The following is a 17790-nucleotide window of genomic DNA, read 5'->3' as shown; positions in this document are numbered from 1 at the left end:
GTACTTAATTCCAAGGCTTTCACATAATCAAAATGTTATTAAAACAACAATCAACTGTCCAGTTACTCATCAGGCAGCTACAAAAGAAGAGACGAGACAAGCTGAATGGGGTGTTCAACTGATTTTTATTTTTTACTGAGACAAAAACAGTTCACAGTGAGTCTGATAAACACCTTAGAACTAAGACCAACATGAGATTACAGAGCATACCATAAGAGAAAAAAGGAAGGACCATATCTGAAAAACAAAACTGTCTAGATCCAGCTTTACAAACCCCCTGTTTTTTTTTTTAGCAGACTGCAGCCTCCTGCCCACAGTTCAAGAAGAAAATGCTGCCAACCACCTGAACTACAATGTAACTAATGAGATTTTTAAACTTTTAATTAAGTGTTTCCTCAGTAGTCTGCAAAAAAAGCATGACACTGTCCTCAAACAACACATACTGACATTGTTGCTGTTCACAGACTGTATATGATTAAGACTCTATTTTAGTAGTGGATGCTACTGTGTACTTGCTATATAAGGGAGTCACAGCAAGGTCACCGACCAGAAGTAAGGTCAGACAGGTGTCAAAGGTCGTGTCAGAGGTCGGGAGATGGTCTTGATGTCGGTCGGTCGGTCGGTCTGTCAGGTCAGGTATCATTGTGTCATGACAACAGTCGCCTAGGGAACAAGAAGCTGCAGTGTTATTCACAGGAAGAGAAACAACTCAACTGTCATCAGAAACTTGTTGACATCTTGTCAGACTAAGTAGCGCAACAGTAACAGTTTTACAGAGCGTACAGGTGTGTGGAGTACTGCAGGTGAACATGTCAAGACAGAAGTAGCTCTCACACACAGTCTACGGAAGTTTGCAAATTAAGCATTTTCACTTGGGGTTAAACATATTTTAGACCCTGAAATGGTCCATTTAAAATAATTAGTCTGCATGTTCAACCAGAGAGAATATTATAGTATATTATATACTGTGTATGTGTCATCACATGTAAATGCACATTTACAGTTGTAGTAAGTGCATCCTTCAAATACAGTTGCAAAAAGAACTTTATCTCAGGTTAAATTATTTTTATTTTTTTTATGTTCTGTTATACATTGTCCACTGCATTTCCATCATCACACAGTTGCAGTGAGGTGTCATTAAAATGTTTGTACACCCACATTAATTCAACCAGTGTCCTCAAACTGCCACTGACCGCTTCTTTGTTTGCACTGATACAGCGCATTACTTTGTATATGACACTGCGACACACACGCACACTGGTGTTGCATTAAAGAAATATGAAATGTTCATATTTTCCTAAGCAAGAAAGTGAGAAATGTACCTTTTCTGCTCTGTATGTGTGTTGCTTGCACACACCATGTAATAGAATACATTTACACTATATTTAATACGTTGTTACCGAAATACTTTGGTACCCAATTGTCCAGTTTTTCATACTGGTGTTCCCTGCAGCAGAAAACTTGGCACTTACCGGTCATTTCTGTCACGTGATCCTAGTAGGTACGAGGACGTTTATGAGATTCCTCTCTGGGAGGATCAGCCAGCATCACCTTCATCTTTACTCCATTAACGACCCGGCCATGGAGCACTGCCATGGCCTCATCTGCACACTGAGAGAGAGAGAGACAGAGATGAAAAGGGACATTTATTGAGGGAGAAATACTTGACTTGGTTTGACACCATTTGAAATGCAGAGGCAAAATATAGAAAGATTAACAGGAAGACAATACGAGGCACCTGGTTCTCGCTTCTATTTGTTAGCATGTCACACAAACTTTCTATTCATCCCTCCATCTTTCATTTATTTCTCCCTCTGGACTGGATTTATCCAACCATTTTACTAAACCACCCTGTTGTTATTCTTACAGCAAATGTTACTTATTTTTCTATATCTAGTATGTTTTCAACTTCACTTCCTTCATTATTTAAGAGTTTATCCTCCATCAGATCAGAGTCTCACCTGTTTGTCTGCATACTTCATGTATCCAACCTTCCTCCCAGGAACCAAATGGACCTCAATAAGGGAACCAAAGCGACTATAGAGAGACAGACAGAGGGAGACACGGTGGGAGAAAAAACATTTGATTGTAAAGTAGGAACATTTGTTAAGGCTGATCATCATTTTAATAGCAACATTACATTTTTCATTTAACAGCATTTAGCTTGATGCTCTCATTCAGCTTTGAGTCGCGATCAATTCAATCTCTAACCTTCTGGCTAATGGACCATTATTTTCATCATACGCACATTGTTTTATGCATTTTGTGACATTCATACAAAATGTATATTTATAACGTTGTAATTAAGTAAAATTATGAGTCAACGCATGGGACATTTACCAGAAAACGTCCTCCAGCACATCCAGGGGCAGCGGGGAGGGGCTGAACACAACAAACAAGCGCTCCTTCGCCTTGCTGTCAGTTGGAGCGAGCTTCTTCAGAGGGGGCAGGTTAACGTCTGTCTGAATCCGGGACATTGGGGAGACAGCAGAGAAGCCCTGGAGGATACCGACAAACACACCCAGGATCAGTGATTCAGCATTTTTTTTTTTTTTTTTTTTTAAACACCTAACTGTATAAAACCAATTGGTCAAATATTGCATTATCCATATGTAACATCAGTTCCCAGGTTCAGTGTGTGTCTTGTGTAATTACTAACTTTTATTTCATTAATTATTTAATTTGTAAAATGCTATAGGTGACAGAGGAGGCCTGGAGGATTAATTATCCAGAACAGTAATTAACCTTGAGTTGTTATTTACAGGGTGAGTTGTTTCCTAAAGTTATGATGGGTAAAATGTGGTCTCTAATGTGATACCACAGCAAGAAAAATGTAAATATAGAAAAACTGAACTTACAATTATTCATAATTTGTGGCAGTTTTCCAGATAAAGATTAGTTTATCATAAATCTGACTGATATGTTGATGAAATATAATCAATTTGTGAGTAAATAAACCTTTTTGCAGATGAAGAAAAAAACTTAGCAAATGCAGTATTTTTTGATCCCTTCAGCACTGGTTCAATAAATGTCTAAAATGCAAGAACAGTGTACAGAAATCTCCTTTTCTTAAACAAAAGGTCTTGATCGGAATTAATGAGTGTGAATCTCACGCAAGTAGAAAATGGTGACACTTGCAAATTTGGCAAAATAACTAAAATAAGAGAGTAATCTGATATAACTTTGTAAATCAGGCATTGGTTTAATGCACTCACAGGAGGTTTCATTACTTGGCTGGTGGAGGGTCCGTTCCACACTGCAGACATCATCTGGGTTGCAACAAACTGCATGGCCATCCGACCTACGGGACTACACATAAACACAAGCGCACAGGCTGTTTCAAGCCGATCTTCAGTGGTTCATAACCATTAAGTTGTTGCTGTGTGACCAAATTACTTAAAAGACTAGGCTGTATACAGACAGAAATGGAGACATTCCCTTACAGATACCAAATTTCTAGTAACTATAATACTGGGTATATGCCAGGTTAATACAAATTCCTTTGTGTCTTTATTTTCTGTCTCTAGGATTATTTTTATGGTCATTTTAAACCTTTCGGGGTACTTTTACTCAACATTTGTCTGACAACATTTCCTGACTCCATCCAGACCAGCTTACTGCCCAGGCTGCTTTTTAAAGAACAGTGGTTCACGTGGAGTTTTCCTCTATGTCTTAACTGTGTGGTGCCAACAACTTTTACTGCTTCAGACTACGTACTTAGTTGTTTACTATATAAAGATTGCTTGCTCCTTTTCTTCTTCATCAGGGCGCTCTGGAAAACCACTGCCCGGTCACCGTGGCCCACGGGGGGTAATTAACTCATTCACCCATAAATATTTAACAACAAATAAAACGTGACCAAGCAGACGTGCAGAGGTTACTGTTAATTATCGGTGGCATTTTTGTCCCAATTTTTTAATTAATGGACATATTAACTTTTAAGGGCATTTCTGCCCCGTGCCTACATTAATTGTGGCCCTTCTGCAGACACACATAAGAGTATACTGATGTGTGTATTACTGTAAGTATATACAGTGGGTACGGAAAGTATTCAGACCCCTTTAAATTTTCACTCTTTATTTCATTGCAGCCATTTGCTAAAATCAAAAAAGTTCATTTTATTTTTCATTAATGTACACTCAGCACCCCATCTTGACAGAAAAAAACAGAAATGTAGACATTTTTGCAAATTTATTAAAAAAGAAAAACTGAAATATCACATGGTCATAAGTATTCAGACCCTTTGCTGTGACACTCATATTTAACTCAGATGCTGTCCATTTCTTCTGATCCTCCTTGAGATGGTTCTACGCGTTCATTGGAGTCCAGCTGTGTTTAATTAAACTGATTGGACTTGATTAGGAAAGGCACACACCTGTCTATATAAGACCGCACAGCTCACAGTGCATGTCAGAGCAAATGAGAATCATGAGGTCGAAGGAACTGCCCAAGGAGCTCAGAGACAGAATTGTGGCAAGGCACGGACCTGGCCAAGGTTACAAAAGAATTTCTGCAGCACTCAAGGTTCCTGAGAGCACCGTGGCCTCCATAATCCTTAAATGGAAGAAGTTTGGGACAACCAGAACTCTTCTTAGACCTGGCCGTCCAGCCAAACTGAGCAATCGTGGGAGAAGAGCCTTGGTGAGAGAGGTAAAGAAGAACCCAAAGATCACAGTGGCTGAGCTGCAGAGATGCAGTAGGGACATGGGAGAAAGTTCCAGAAAGTCAACTATCCCTGCAGCCCTCCACCAGTCAAGGCTTTATGGCAGAGTGGCCCGACGGAAGCCTCTCCTCAGTGCAAGACATATGAAAGCCTGCATAGAGTTTGCCAAAAAACACATGAAGGACTCCCAGACTATGAGAAATAAGATCCTCTGGTCTGATGAGACTAAGATTGAACTTTTTGGCGTTAATTCTAAGCAGTATGTGTGGAGAAAACCAGGTACTGCTCATCACCTACCCAATACAATCCCAACAGTGAAACATGGTGGTGGCAGCATCATGCTATGGGGGTGTTTTTCAGCTGCAGGGACAGGACGACTGGTTGCAATTGAAGGAAAGGTGAATGTGGCCAAATACAGAGATATCCTGGAAGAAAACCTCTTCCTGAGTGCTCAGGACCTCAGATTGGGCCGAAGGTTCACCTTCCAACAAGACAATGACCCTAAACACACAGCTAAAATAACAAAGGAGTGGCTTCGGAACAACCCTGTGACCATTCTTGACTGGCCCGGCCAGAGCCCTGACCTAAACCCACTTGAGCATCTCTGGAGAGCCCTGAAAATGGCTGTCCACCAACGTTCACATCCAACCTGACGCAACTGGAAAGGATCTGCAAGGAAGAATGGCAGAGGATCCCCAAATCCAGGTGTGAAAAACTTGTTGCATCATTCTCAATAAGACTCATGGCTGTACTAGCTCAAAAGGGTGCTTCTACTCAATACTGAGCAAAGGGTCTGAATACTTATGACCATGTGATATTTCAGTTGTTTTTTTTTTATAAATTTGCATAAATTTCTACATTTATATTTTTTTATGTCAAGATGGGGTGCTGAGTGTACATTAATGAGAAGTAAAATTAACTTTTTTGATTTTAGCAAATGGCTGCAATGAAACAAAGAGAAATTTAAAAGGGGTCTGAATACATGCATGTGTGTAGCATTTGGGTCCAAGACAAATTTCCCTACTGGGACAATAAAGTATATCATACCTGCTGCGATCCTCTCCGTCGTCAACAAAATTTACTGCCAGCCTGTTGCCAGGTGGATATTCAAAGCCATTCAGCTTTTCCTTGGCGTAAACCGCTGATCCAAGATTACTGTAGCGAATCAAAGCATGACCTGAGGGCACATGACACACAGGAAACAAAAACAGCCAACAAGATAAGTTTGTTTGGTTTTTGTCTGTTGGTCAGACTATGAAAATAATTATGATAAAAACTTGTGACAGTCACTGACTTATTTTTGACATACTATAGACTACACAAGTAACTGCGGCTCTAACGTCCATAAGAGCCATAGCGGCCATCTACCTTTGGTCATAAATGGTCTGGAAAATTCAACCGGTGGAGAACTTTATATTCCTGGGTGTAACAGTCTCCTCTTCTTTAATGTCAAAAGTCAACACTACAACAGTGGTTGAAAGCTCAACAAAGACTTTTCTTTTTAAAGACAGCGGAAAATGTTTTCTATATTACAGGAAGGTATGGTGTAATTTTATCGTGCTGGATGCTTAAGTGTCATCACGTGGCCTACGTACAAAAATTCGGTCACATAGTTAGCACGGGAAAAATCTAGTAAGCGAACCTAGAGTTTAGCATGTTCTATCAAAGACACCTTCATTTTGCTTTGATTCCAGTTTATATCATTATAGTGCCCAGATGAATAATAGTTTGTGTTTAATCACTAACCTTTGCTCATTCCATAAGAGTCTCTCTGCAGCTCACAGTATTCCATGCCAGGAATGATGTCAAACAGAGAAAAAATCTGCTCCTGGGTAAGTGCGGCCCGTGTTGACATCATCAGGCAGCGTGTGAAGTCACCAGAGCGGTAGTCTATGACCGGGTAGTTGCCAGGGTCTCCTGCAGAGGGAAGAGGGACACCAGGGTCAATAACAGGGCAGAGACAACTGCAGTAAGGGATTCCCAAATGTATTCACATCAGAGACCTTCAAGAAGAGACGCTTTCAAGTTCCCATTTTAATTAAGTGTTTTTGTTGTACAAGATTGTCACTGTTTCACTGACAATTCCCTCCTTGGGCCACCTTTGAGTGAATAAAAAACCACAACAGAAAAATCCTTATTAATCCCCTACATCCCCTGTGGGACATAAACTCCCTAAATAACTAATTACTCCCTTGAACCTGAACTCATCAGCTGCTTGAATTTGTATTTTGGCTGTAATGACCTTCATTTTTAGCTATTCATTCTTGGGCTCATCAACAGTGTCTTAAGCCACTTTTTGGGGAAACTTTGTGTAATGCATTGTTTATATCTATGTTTACTTGCTAGCAGTCTTCTTCCCTGCCTTTGCTGGTGCACTGCTGTGTTTCTTGGCGCGTTACCGCCACCTGCAGATCAGTGGAATAATGTGGAACCATTGGCAGGAGAACAAGGACCCACTCGTAAAAACACTGCTCCACAGTGCTACTAAAGGTAAACAAACTCCACAGGTTACCTTTTAAACGGAATCAGTGCTGTGTCTTATGTCTGACTGACTTTAACTGCTGGTCATGGGCTTGAAAAAACTTAAAAACTTAAACTCAGATATAGCAGAAATACTGAATTAGGATGACAAACAACTGCATACCCATAGGGAAGGCATACTGGTTCATAGAGTCAGCACCGCCCACGTATTCACCTCTGGACGATCCCCCGCTGTATTCTTCTGTTGCTGCAGCCTTGGTGCGAGGTTCAGCCAGGATGGCTCTGTAAGCTAATAACACCATCATCATTAACACCACAGATCTGAGTGACAAAAATGTCCACAGCTGTTCACACAAGAGTGAGAAGCCACCATAGCTGGAAACCCAATAAATATTCTGTTAACTTTATAGTATAATTTATGAGTTATGAGTGTGTAGAAATGTAAAAATTAAAGCTACAGCTACTTCTACCACAAATAATGAACCAGTAAAAGAATTTAACACAATCTTACTTTTGTCACAGTTCTCTATAGCGGTGGCAGCTTGGGAGGGTTTGTAGTATCGCACATAGCCCAGTCCTTTACTTTCCCCTGTGGACTTATTCTTGATGATAACACAATACTCAATATCACCATACTCCTGAAAGAGAGACAGACAGACAGAGGCAACAGACGGGATAAAAAAGATCTGTATTCTTTCTTTTAAACTGGTTATTTGAGATTACACATTATTTAACGTCTCCATTCACATATAATGTGGCAAGAGGGCAAGAGACCGCACTTACAGCCAATATTGAGTATCTTAGGGTATCAGCATATTTAAGAGAGCCTAAAATTAAAATGTAGACTGTTTTAATCAATTTAAAATAAAATATGAAAATACATGAAGTCCACCAGTTTTCATTAAGGCGTATACCATAGGAATAAACATTTGTGTGTTTTGTTTGTTCACCTCTCTTAATATGTGAAGGTAAACAATCTGCAAATCTCCATCTAATATACCTGACATTTTGTATCTTGCATAGTAGTCTTTGTTTTGTTTTACATATAGGCAACAGTAAAGGCAAATGGAAAAAAAAGATAGGCAAGCAATGAGATGTAAAAGCACAGAAAAGGTATGTGACAAAGTGAGAAGTGGGTGTAGTTACTTTGAAAGTTTCTTTAAGGTCATCCTCTGAGAAGGTTTTGGGGATCATGACAAAGATCCTGGTCAGCTCCTCATCCTCAACATCTCTGTGTCTTGTTGAAGACCGTGACTGGGCAATAAACACCTACACAACCAACCAGAATAGGGAAAAAAATGGTTACACGTAATTGGTTACAACTGCAGCCTACTAAAACAAAAAATTTAAAGCAAGATGTCCATAAATGATTTTTAAATGGTTTTGCAATTAAAAGACTTATTTGTCATAATTTCCAATGGCACTTACTTAAAGTTCACCTAAATTTACAAAACCTTTCTCCCCTTCTCCTAGTGGTATCTAGTAATGCTGATAGTTTTGTTTTTTTCCTCAAACTTAGGCTGCAACCTCCAGTACTAAGGAGGTAAATGGAAAGTGAATTCAACTTCACTTGTCTGTGCTACTCAAAGCAATATTCTGGTCAATGGTCAGGATAATCCACATTCCTTGCTGTTATCGTAAGGACTATTTCTTCAGTAGGGAGTAGTCTGAAATGAAACTCAGGTCTGTGTATTATCCCAAATGACTGAGACATGGTTTCTGGAAAGACAAGTTTTTCAAGCGTTCATTTTCCTTGCTTTGGGCACCACAATCACAAGTATAAGAGACGCAACGCTATATCTTATAACCTCAGCAAATAATACATGGACTAACTGCTAGACACCATTAGAAGAGAGTGAGAAAATGTGGATTTTGTAATGCAGGCGAACAGACCCTGTTAACACAGGTGTAGCGCTCCTATGTAGCTAACGTTAACGCCCATTGTGTAGTACGCTAGCAAGCGACAGACCAGACGTAACGTCTCGTAAGTCGATTGTTTTATTTAAAACTTTCAAAATATTAACTGCAAAATATATGAAGCTGGCCCAGGTTCTCTGCGGCCTTACCTTGATGGGTTTAGTCCCTTCCACCAGCACTTTGCCGTGCATTTCCTCCATGGCCAGGCAGGCCTGCGAAGACTTGGCGAACTTCACATAGGAGATTCCTTTGGACTCTTTTGTCTGTTTGTCTTTGACGACCCAAATCCCCTGGATGTCCCCAAACACACAGAAACTTTCCCGAAGGTCATCTTCAGTTATGGACCGACTTGTGACCGCGAAAAGGCGGCTGTTGGGAGGATCGTCGAGGTTTTCGGTTACTTGTTTGGAAGGATACTCCTCCATCTTTGCTTCCTACTCAACAGAATGCTGCCAGTAGCCGTTGGTGCTGCCTTCAAGTGCTCCTCGGCACTTCCTGCCTCAGCTTGGAACTATGGCAATCGCAAATAAAAAGCAGTCCAAAAACGGCTACTGCACGTTGTATGGAGGATATATGTAGTGTACTGAATGTATAGAATAGAATAGAACATGTCCATCAGTCATGTGATTTAATCTTTAAACGTGTTGACTACGAGTTTCTTCATGAGTTGCTGCTATCTTGGCTAGGGTGGTAAGTTAATTGTGTAAATTCCTATAGTTTTGAAGCTGTCAGTAGAGCTGATAGTGCACATTTACTGCCGTCTACTGTACGGGAGATGTAGCAGGTTGGAATGGGTGGAGCAAAGTGTCAGGTGTGTTGTGTGATAAAAGAGTATCAGCAAAAATGAAAGGAAAGGTGTTCGAGACGGTGGTGAGACCAGCGTTGTTGTTCAGCTTAGAGACAGTGGCGCTGAAGAAAAGACAAGAGGCAGAGCTGGAGGCAGCAGAGCTTAAGATGCTGAGGTTCTCTTTGGGAGAGATGAGGATGGACAGGATCAGGAATGAGGACATCAGAGGGACAGCTCGTGTTAGATGTTTCGGAGATAAAGTCAGAGAGGCCAGATTGAGGTGGTTTGGACATGTTCAGAGGAGAGACTGTGAATATATTGGTAGAAGGATGCTGAGGTTGGAGCTGCCAGGCAGGAGGTCTAGAGGAAGACCAAAGAGGAGATTTATGGATGTAGTGAGAGAGGACATGAAGTTAATTGGTGTGAGTGAAGAGGATGCAGAGGACAGGGTTAGATGGAGGCACATGATTCGCTGTGGCGACCCCTGAAAGGGAACAGCCGAAAGGAAAAGAAGACTGTACGGGAGGTGTAACAGCACTCTCTTGTTCTCGTTTGGTGAACGTTACACAAGGATGCAGCAGAGAGCTTTTGCAACTCATCAGTGGTGGAGGAAGTATTCAGATCCTTTAAGTAAAAGTACTATATAGTAGTGCTATATAAAGTACTGATACCACACTAAAATACTCAATTACAAGTAGGCTAAACAGGAAAATGTACTTAAATGCAAAAAATGGCCCCTGTGACTGATATACTATTATATATTATATCATTAGATTGATGTTACTCATGCATTAATGTTTTTATTAATGTTGATTTTACTGTTGATTTGTAGTTAGTTGAGGTGGAGCTAATTTTTAACTATTTTGTTTAGGATTGCAACTAATGATTATTTTCATTCTGGATTAATCTGCTTATTATTTTCTCCATTAATCGATTGATTGTTTGTTTGGTTTGTAAAAATTCTGGAAATAGTGAGAAATGCCATCACAATTACCCAGAGCCCAAAGTGACACCTTCCACTATGCTTGTTCTGTCCAACCAACAGTCCAAATGTCAACATTATTAACAATAAATTAAAATAATTTAAAGGAAAAGCAGCAAATCTTCACATTTGAGAAACTGGAACCATGAAATAATTCTGCATGAAAAATGATTTCAATGATTATCAAAATAGTTGCCAATTAATTTTCTTTTCTGTCAATTCATTAATCGACTAATCATTTCAGCTGTACTTGTACATTTTATCGTTACGTTTTGTATGCAACAATCTTAATCAGTAAAGTAACTTGTAACTAAATCTGTCAAATAAATGTAGAAGTAAAAAGTACAATATTTCTCTCTGAACTGTAGAGTAGAAGTATAAAGTAGCAGTAGCAAAAGTAATATCCTGTATGCCTGTGTCAAAAATAAAATCTATTATTAATGGACTATATAAAACAACTATTTTATTCATATACGTCATTGACCCACGTAACACATACATAAGGCCGTCAGCTGATGAAATGGTGTCGGAGGCTTGTGACTTGTTTGTCGGTAGGGGTGAGGGTCTCAGGTATGATCTATATCTGTGCCAAAATATGGCATTTGTGAATGTGTGTGTGTGTGTGTTTATAGCAAGGGCTAAGTGTCAGCCTTTTCACTGTGTTCCTAATATAAACTTATATATAAAATTACAATGACAGGGTTTTAGGGACAGCGTGTGGTCTACTCTATAGCACCAGACAGAATTATTAGACAGAGGTATGGAGTTATGACGACAAGTCCTACCAAGTCACCTCAATTGAACTCTCACACCAGATTGAAAACTAAAGGGGACTGTGCCTTTGAGGTTGTGACTCCTAAACTAACTGTCTCCCTTTAGCCTGACGACATTGTGGTAGCCATGTTGTGGACAGGATGGAAGAAGGATCAGTTAAAACAAAACGTCCAGAAAGATAAACGTGACTGGTTGTCTCTTCATTTCAAGGTGTTTATTTTTTGTTTCTTAGTCACAGTGCTGAACGGTAAAATTCAGAATCTGATATTACGAATACTCTTGCTTTTAGTCGGGTCAACTTCAGTCAAGAGCAGATCTACAATCTACAAATGTCTCTCTGCAGAGGTTTAACAGATGTTTGTGTTTTAGGTATTTTATTGAGGGAACAGGGGGAATGATTTACAAGAAGACCATTTGTCCAGTGTGTTCTCTTTGATCAAACCAGCGTATGTTAAACTTCGGATTCTGACATTTTGAATGTGGGATTTTTACCAGTGTGGTAAGGCAAATCTGATCCTCTAATTACTGTTTATATATGTTTGGAGTTTGGAGTCTTAATTGTTCCCTGTTTAAACAGCCTAGAGTAGATTAGATCTGGACTACAACCCTGTTAAGTGACATTTTCTGCCCCTTTGCCCTTTGTAAAAGCAAATCATTAATGTCATACTCTGAGAGCCACGCCCAGTCGTGTACTGCATATGTTATATAATCCCCCACTGCTCATGAAATCTTTCTAGCAACCGAGGGCAGCTATGGCCATGCACCCTGTCACGTTTCCCCTCGATCAAAGCTCAGTTAATAGCAGAGACGTGACTGTATCTGTCTTCAAACAACCTGCTTGCCAGGCTACAGAAGCCAGAGTAAATTAAGGCATATGTGCTGTTAACCCTTGCGTTGCCCTCATATAGTGTTTACACCTGTGTCCTTTGGGTCACTTAGACCCAGAGTCAATAGCCCAGTAATTATCAGGTGTTTGTCCTGGCATGACTCTGATTCATCCAAACAATGTCTATGGGGAGACCTTTTATTCAACCCACAACCTTTTCTAGGCTAAGACAAGGACATGCAGGACTCAACCTTGTATACCATGAAAAAGCCAGTGTCAGATAAATGTGAGACTTGTAACTGTAAGGAATCTGTTGAACATGTGCGGATGGGATGTAGGAGGTTCAATGTAGAAAGAGAAAGACTGAAGGGCAGAGTAGTAGAGATGGGCAGGGAGTGGAGCATCAAAGGTCTGTTACAGACAGGAGATAAACAGTTACAGGTTCAAAGGGCTTTATTCAAATATTTAAAAGAAACAGGTATAATATCTAGAATATAAAATCTCTATAAAGTATAAATATTTATTTATCTCCAACCCCACCCCGTTTGTTAGTTTTGGACAAAGTCATGATGTTACACACTCCGATACAGTAGGTGGCGACATGCAGCTTTAACGTTGGTTTGTAGCCCGCCAGTAAAATCGAAGATGAAGAAGACGATTGCATTCACAAACCCCGGTAATTATCAGATGTTTTGGTTTGTTTTTGTCCAAGTTAAGTATTGCCTTATCCGTGGTCGGTTGGATACTTTAGCCGTGGTGGTTGGCTAATACCTTAGCTGGATACTTTAGCCGTGGCCGTTGGAAGTTGGGCAAGGAAGCGTCTCTTCGTAGAAATGGGGCGGACTCGATCGGCTAGAAGGAAACACGTCACGATTCAGAGGGATTGGATGATGACGTCAAAAGCCGGTGCCTCTAAAGTGAAGTGACCTTCTTTACGACCGCCAGAAACCGCTCATCACCTGAGAGAAGCAGCTAATATCGGCACCTGAGTGATTTTAACCCCGCATATTTTAATCAAAAGGTAAACTTTTATTCTTCCTATTGATCAGTTATGTCAAATACAAACTGGCTTTTGTGGCTTTATTATTCAAAATGATGCTGGGCGGCTGAAAGTATTTGTGGTAGCATTTAGCTAACGTTAGCTCCCATGTTGGTGAATAGCTCGGTTGCTCTCTGCGTGAACTAAAATGGCTAATCAGCCTAGACCAAAATTCAGGAGTAATGCGGTAATTTTATGTTTGATTGAATTATTGTTAACTTATTTAAGCTCGCCAGACGTTCTCAGTGTCTCATGGAAAAGATGTTAGCTAGCTAGTTAGCTAGCAAATAAATCAGTGTTGAGTGCGATATTCGGACACCGACATTGAAGCATCCTTGACAGCCTGGATGGGTGACACATCCCCGGCTAACCTTACTAGCATGCTAACTAGGCCTAGCTAACGTTATAGCTCAGTGAGCTTTGTCTTGTTAAAAACAAAATGTGTGCGTAAATGCCACATTAAAGCTACCTGTCTGTAAGGAAGCTGCTTTCAGTTTGACAGTACCGTATGTCCTTGATGCTAAATGCCCGACGGACGTCAGCCTAATTTAGCAAAAGTGAATTAGCTAGTTATTCTAGCATTGTAAAGGCTTCCCCGTCAGTAATTTGAGGACAAAACATGCAAGGAAACGCATTTCGGCATTACACCGGTCAGTCCTCTGCCACATTGGCACGTTATTATTACCACACCTTTTTAACGTTAGTTAAGTACATTAATGTTGGCTTTTTTAAACCTAAACTCATTGGCTCCCCTTGACAAGAGCGACATATTAAAGCTAAAACTCCACAGCGTGATACTATTAAAACAAACCTTATTTAATTGACAAGCTTTTCTTGTGACATAACCTGAGCTGAGGCTGCGAAGAATGAGACGCTATTAATAGTGCGCGAATGTAAGCTAACGTGTTTCTAAGGGCGGGTTGGTGCTGTTTCCAGTGCAGGTTTCTGGTTTGATTTCCATGAAACGACCTCGGCAGGGTGCCAGTACACAGGGAAAGGCCATGATTTGTTTGAATGCAGTGTTAAGAAAGCGGTGCTCCTAGTCCAGTAAAAGTTATCACCTTAAACGACCTTCACAAGATGGCGCCGGTCAGAGTAGAGCAGTGAATGAGCCTTCTGCCATATCTGTCTTCTATGAATAGAAGATGCATTTATGGATCTAAATTCACACACATTATTATTCAGAGTATGGGTATGATTTATGTTGTTACAGAATATTACAATTTGTCATAATTACATTAATGACTTCTATCTGTCCTGTTTGCCCTCTCTTTGTTTCTCCAGCTGACTATGGGAGACATTGCCAAGGGAAAGAAGGCTTTCGTCCAGAAGTGTGCTCAGTGCCACACAGTAGAGCAGGGGGGCAAGCACAAGGTGGGCCCCAACCTCTGGGGTCTGTTTGGACGTAAGACTGGACAGGCGGAGGGCTACTCATACACGGACGCCAACAAGAGTAAAGGTCAGTTCACTTGTGGTTAAATGAGGTTTTGAATAACACTCTCCTTTGGCTATAGAACAAGTGAACAGGGGGGCATCATTTTCTGAAGTTGACGTCAAGATATTTGAGGATGATAAGAATAATAATAATTATTTATTATTAACTTTTTATTTATGGCGCTCCTATCCAAACAAAGTGCTTCACAGAGAGAAATAAAATACCACAGTGAATGATAAAATACATAAAAACCAATAATAATAATAATGGTACATAACTACAAACTGGGAAAATGCAGCTAGAATGAAGCTAGTGCAAAGCAGAGATAATTAAATGAAGATGTAACAGGGTCTTAATAATTTTTTAACTATTTGTAAATATCTTCATGAGCTATTTTCTATTACAAAAGTACATAAATGATTGATGTTGGCAAATAATGAAATGATGTGAATATTTCTTTACTTACAGTATATTAGATATAATTAAGTTACATTTAGTGCTGCAGCTAATGATTACTGCCGTTTTTCTTACTTTTCTAAAAGTGTGTCCAAGGTGACATCTTCAATTTTTCTTAAACAAACAGCTCAAAACCCAAAGATCTGCAGTTTATACTTAAGGCTTTAAACAATTGCCTGTAGCCTCTTGAACTTTGGCCACTGATATCCGGTCTCTTATCCTTCTAGTTTGGAGGTCACTTCCCACTTAGTTGCCTTGATTAAATTGTTTGTCTTGCTTTCATCACTGATCATCTGTCTTTTTCCCAGGTATTGTGTGGGGCGAGGACACCTTGTTGGAGTACCTGGAGAACCCCAAGAAGTACATTCCTGGAACCAAAATGATCTTTGCTGGCATCAAGAAGAAGGGAGAGCGCCAGGACCTCATTGCATACCTTAAATCGGCAACATCATGAGCTAGTCATAAAAATCAGAATATTTAATGCCATTTTATTGTTTTTTTTTTTTTTTTGTTTATTCTTAGGCTTGCACATGCTAAATATATGGTTTTATGTTTAGTCATTTGTACATAAAGTTAATTTATGTTATTTGGTTAGAAAATGGCACTTCTTGTGAGCCAGTTCACACAAAGTGTCATTTCTGCTTTAAGCTCAGGGTGCGAGCAATCGTTCAAGTGGCTAAACATAAAACTATAGTTTTTTGTTTTTTTTTGGTCAATCTGTACTTTGACTCTAATCAGGAGAAAAAACTAATTGCATTATTTGGCATAGGTTAGTTGCCTGACCTGTCACTCATTCTGTCACCCATGACAACACTTGTTCAGTACTTTCTACTGGCAGAGCCATCCACCATCAAAGTCATTTTTAAAACGATAACTAAAAGAATTAATCTAATATCAGTTATATCAGAGTGATACAGGTTGGAAATCATGAGATTTTTGGTGGTTAACTGGTGCAGGCTCTCAATCTACTCCCAGCTTTCATGCCAACTGGAGTTTCTAACCTCACAAGGGGTGACACAGTGTGAAATTTTGCACTCCCTCTTGTCTATCCTTATATATTGGTGGTCAGAAACTACTACTTGCCATGAATGCGCTTTAGATACCACACACTGAACAGTTTGTCCTCTAAAACCTTTGGACAAAACCGCTTGTTGCATTGTACGACTCCTAACAGAGCCTGATCTTTTAGGTTACTGAAGCAGCCCCTCTGAGCTCCTGTTTTTACCCCCTGCCAGACTCGGTATGAGTTTTTTTTAAAAATTGTGCTAAGGGTGACACGCTGTTATCTGCCTCCTTACAACTAGGAATTGTAGTATATATATATATATATATATATATATATATATATATATATATATATATATATATATATATATATATATATATATATATATATATATATAATATAAAAAATAAAAATGCCTTCAATACCACCACCATGCTGAGATCCCTACAGTGTGAAATTAGCTTGCATACAATCACCATGGCTAACAATGTTGTGGAGACACTGTCTTGTACAGACAAACTATCAAGGGCACCATCTGGAGTGAAGGGAGATTTTGTTATTTACCTGGTTTCACAGGCCTGAAAGACCATTGTTTTAACTTATTTTACTGTACTGACAGACTAAATCTGTAAAACGTTTTGACGGGGCTGCTTGCTCTTGGTGTACATAAAAATATTATGTGGTAGCCATGTTGTGGACAGGATGGAAGAAGGATCAATTAAAACAAAACGTCCAGAAAGGTAAACGCGACTGGTTGTCTCTTCATTTCTTTCACTTCATTTTTATTTTTTGTTTCTTAGTCACAGTGCTGAACGGTAAAATTCAGATATTACTAATGCTCTTGCTTTTAGTTGGATTCAGTCAAGAGCAGATCTACAATCTACAATTGTCTCTCTGCAGAGGTTTAACAGATGTTTGTGTTTTAGGTATTTTATTGAGGGAACAGGGGGAATGATTTACAAGAAGACCATTTGTCCAGTGTGTTCTTTTTGATCAAACCAGCGTATGTTAAACTTCTGATTCTGACATTTTGAATGTGGGATTTTTACCAGTTTGGTGAGGCAAATTTGATCCTCTAATTACTGTTTTAATATGTAGGGAGTTTGGAGTCTTAATTGTTCTGTTTTAAAAAGCCTAGCGCAGATTAGATCTGGACTACAACCCTGTTAAGTGACATTTTCTGCCCTTTTGTAAATGCAAATCATCACTTCTGGCTGAGTTGGATTCACGTCATACTCTGGGAGTGCTGGGCGTGCTCTATTGCATTCACTAACCCCAGTAATTATCAGATGTTTTTGTCAAAGTTACGTATTGCCTCATTACGTGCAGGGCGTCATGTCAGTGCACAGGCTCTGCAGATGTATTTCCTACACCTGAGGCCCCAGTACTGTTTGTGAGACCAGAGACCTCAACCGAGAGCTTGG

At 39.7% G+C, this 17790-nt stretch overlaps 2 protein-coding genes across 4 annotated transcripts; one reads left to right on the top strand and one right to left on the bottom strand.

Annotated features, from left to right (window-relative positions):
* Positions 1–106: 106 nt before the first annotated feature.
* On the bottom strand, positions 107–9530 carry rbm45 (RNA binding motif protein 45). 3 transcript variants are annotated; one of them, XM_044214330.1, is made up of 11 exons: positions 9211–9530; positions 8291–8413; positions 7656–7782; positions 7308–7433; positions 6410–6580; positions 5711–5840; positions 3231–3309; positions 2341–2498; positions 1962–2037; positions 1473–1611; positions 107–663 (listed from the first exon to the last, which is right to left on the bottom strand). In XM_044214330.1, exons 1-10 carry the CDS (start codon positions 9484–9486, stop codon positions 1495–1497), a joined length of 1383 nt encoding a protein of 460 aa, XP_044070265.1. In that variant the 5' UTR covers positions 9487–9530; the 3' UTR covers positions 107–663; positions 1473–1494. The 3 variants fall into 3 exon arrangements, with proteins under 3 accessions (XP_044070265.1, XP_044070264.1, XP_044070266.1); XM_044214329.1 differs by having other exon boundaries at positions 3216–3309; positions 9211–9529; XM_044214331.1 differs by having other exon boundaries at positions 3216–3309; positions 7359–7433; positions 9211–9529.
* A 3763-nt stretch (positions 9531–13293) lies between these two features.
* Positions 13294–16612, top strand: LOC122884088 (cytochrome c). The gene is made up of 3 exons (XM_044213486.1): positions 13294–13451; positions 14754–14928; positions 15669–16612. The coding sequence occupies exons 2-3, from the start codon at positions 14760–14762 to the stop codon at positions 15812–15814; spliced, it is 315 nt and encodes a 104-aa protein (XP_044069421.1). The 5' UTR covers positions 13294–13451; positions 14754–14759; the 3' UTR covers positions 15815–16612.
* Positions 16613–17790: the final 1178 nt, after the last annotated feature.

Source organism: Siniperca chuatsi, linkage group LG11 (assembly GCF_020085105.1).
Source record: "Siniperca chuatsi isolate FFG_IHB_CAS linkage group LG11, ASM2008510v1, whole genome shotgun sequence".
NCBI lineage: Eukaryota > Metazoa > Chordata > Actinopteri > Centrarchiformes > Sinipercidae > Siniperca > Siniperca chuatsi.
This window is presented reverse-complemented; position numbering and strand designations above follow the sequence as displayed.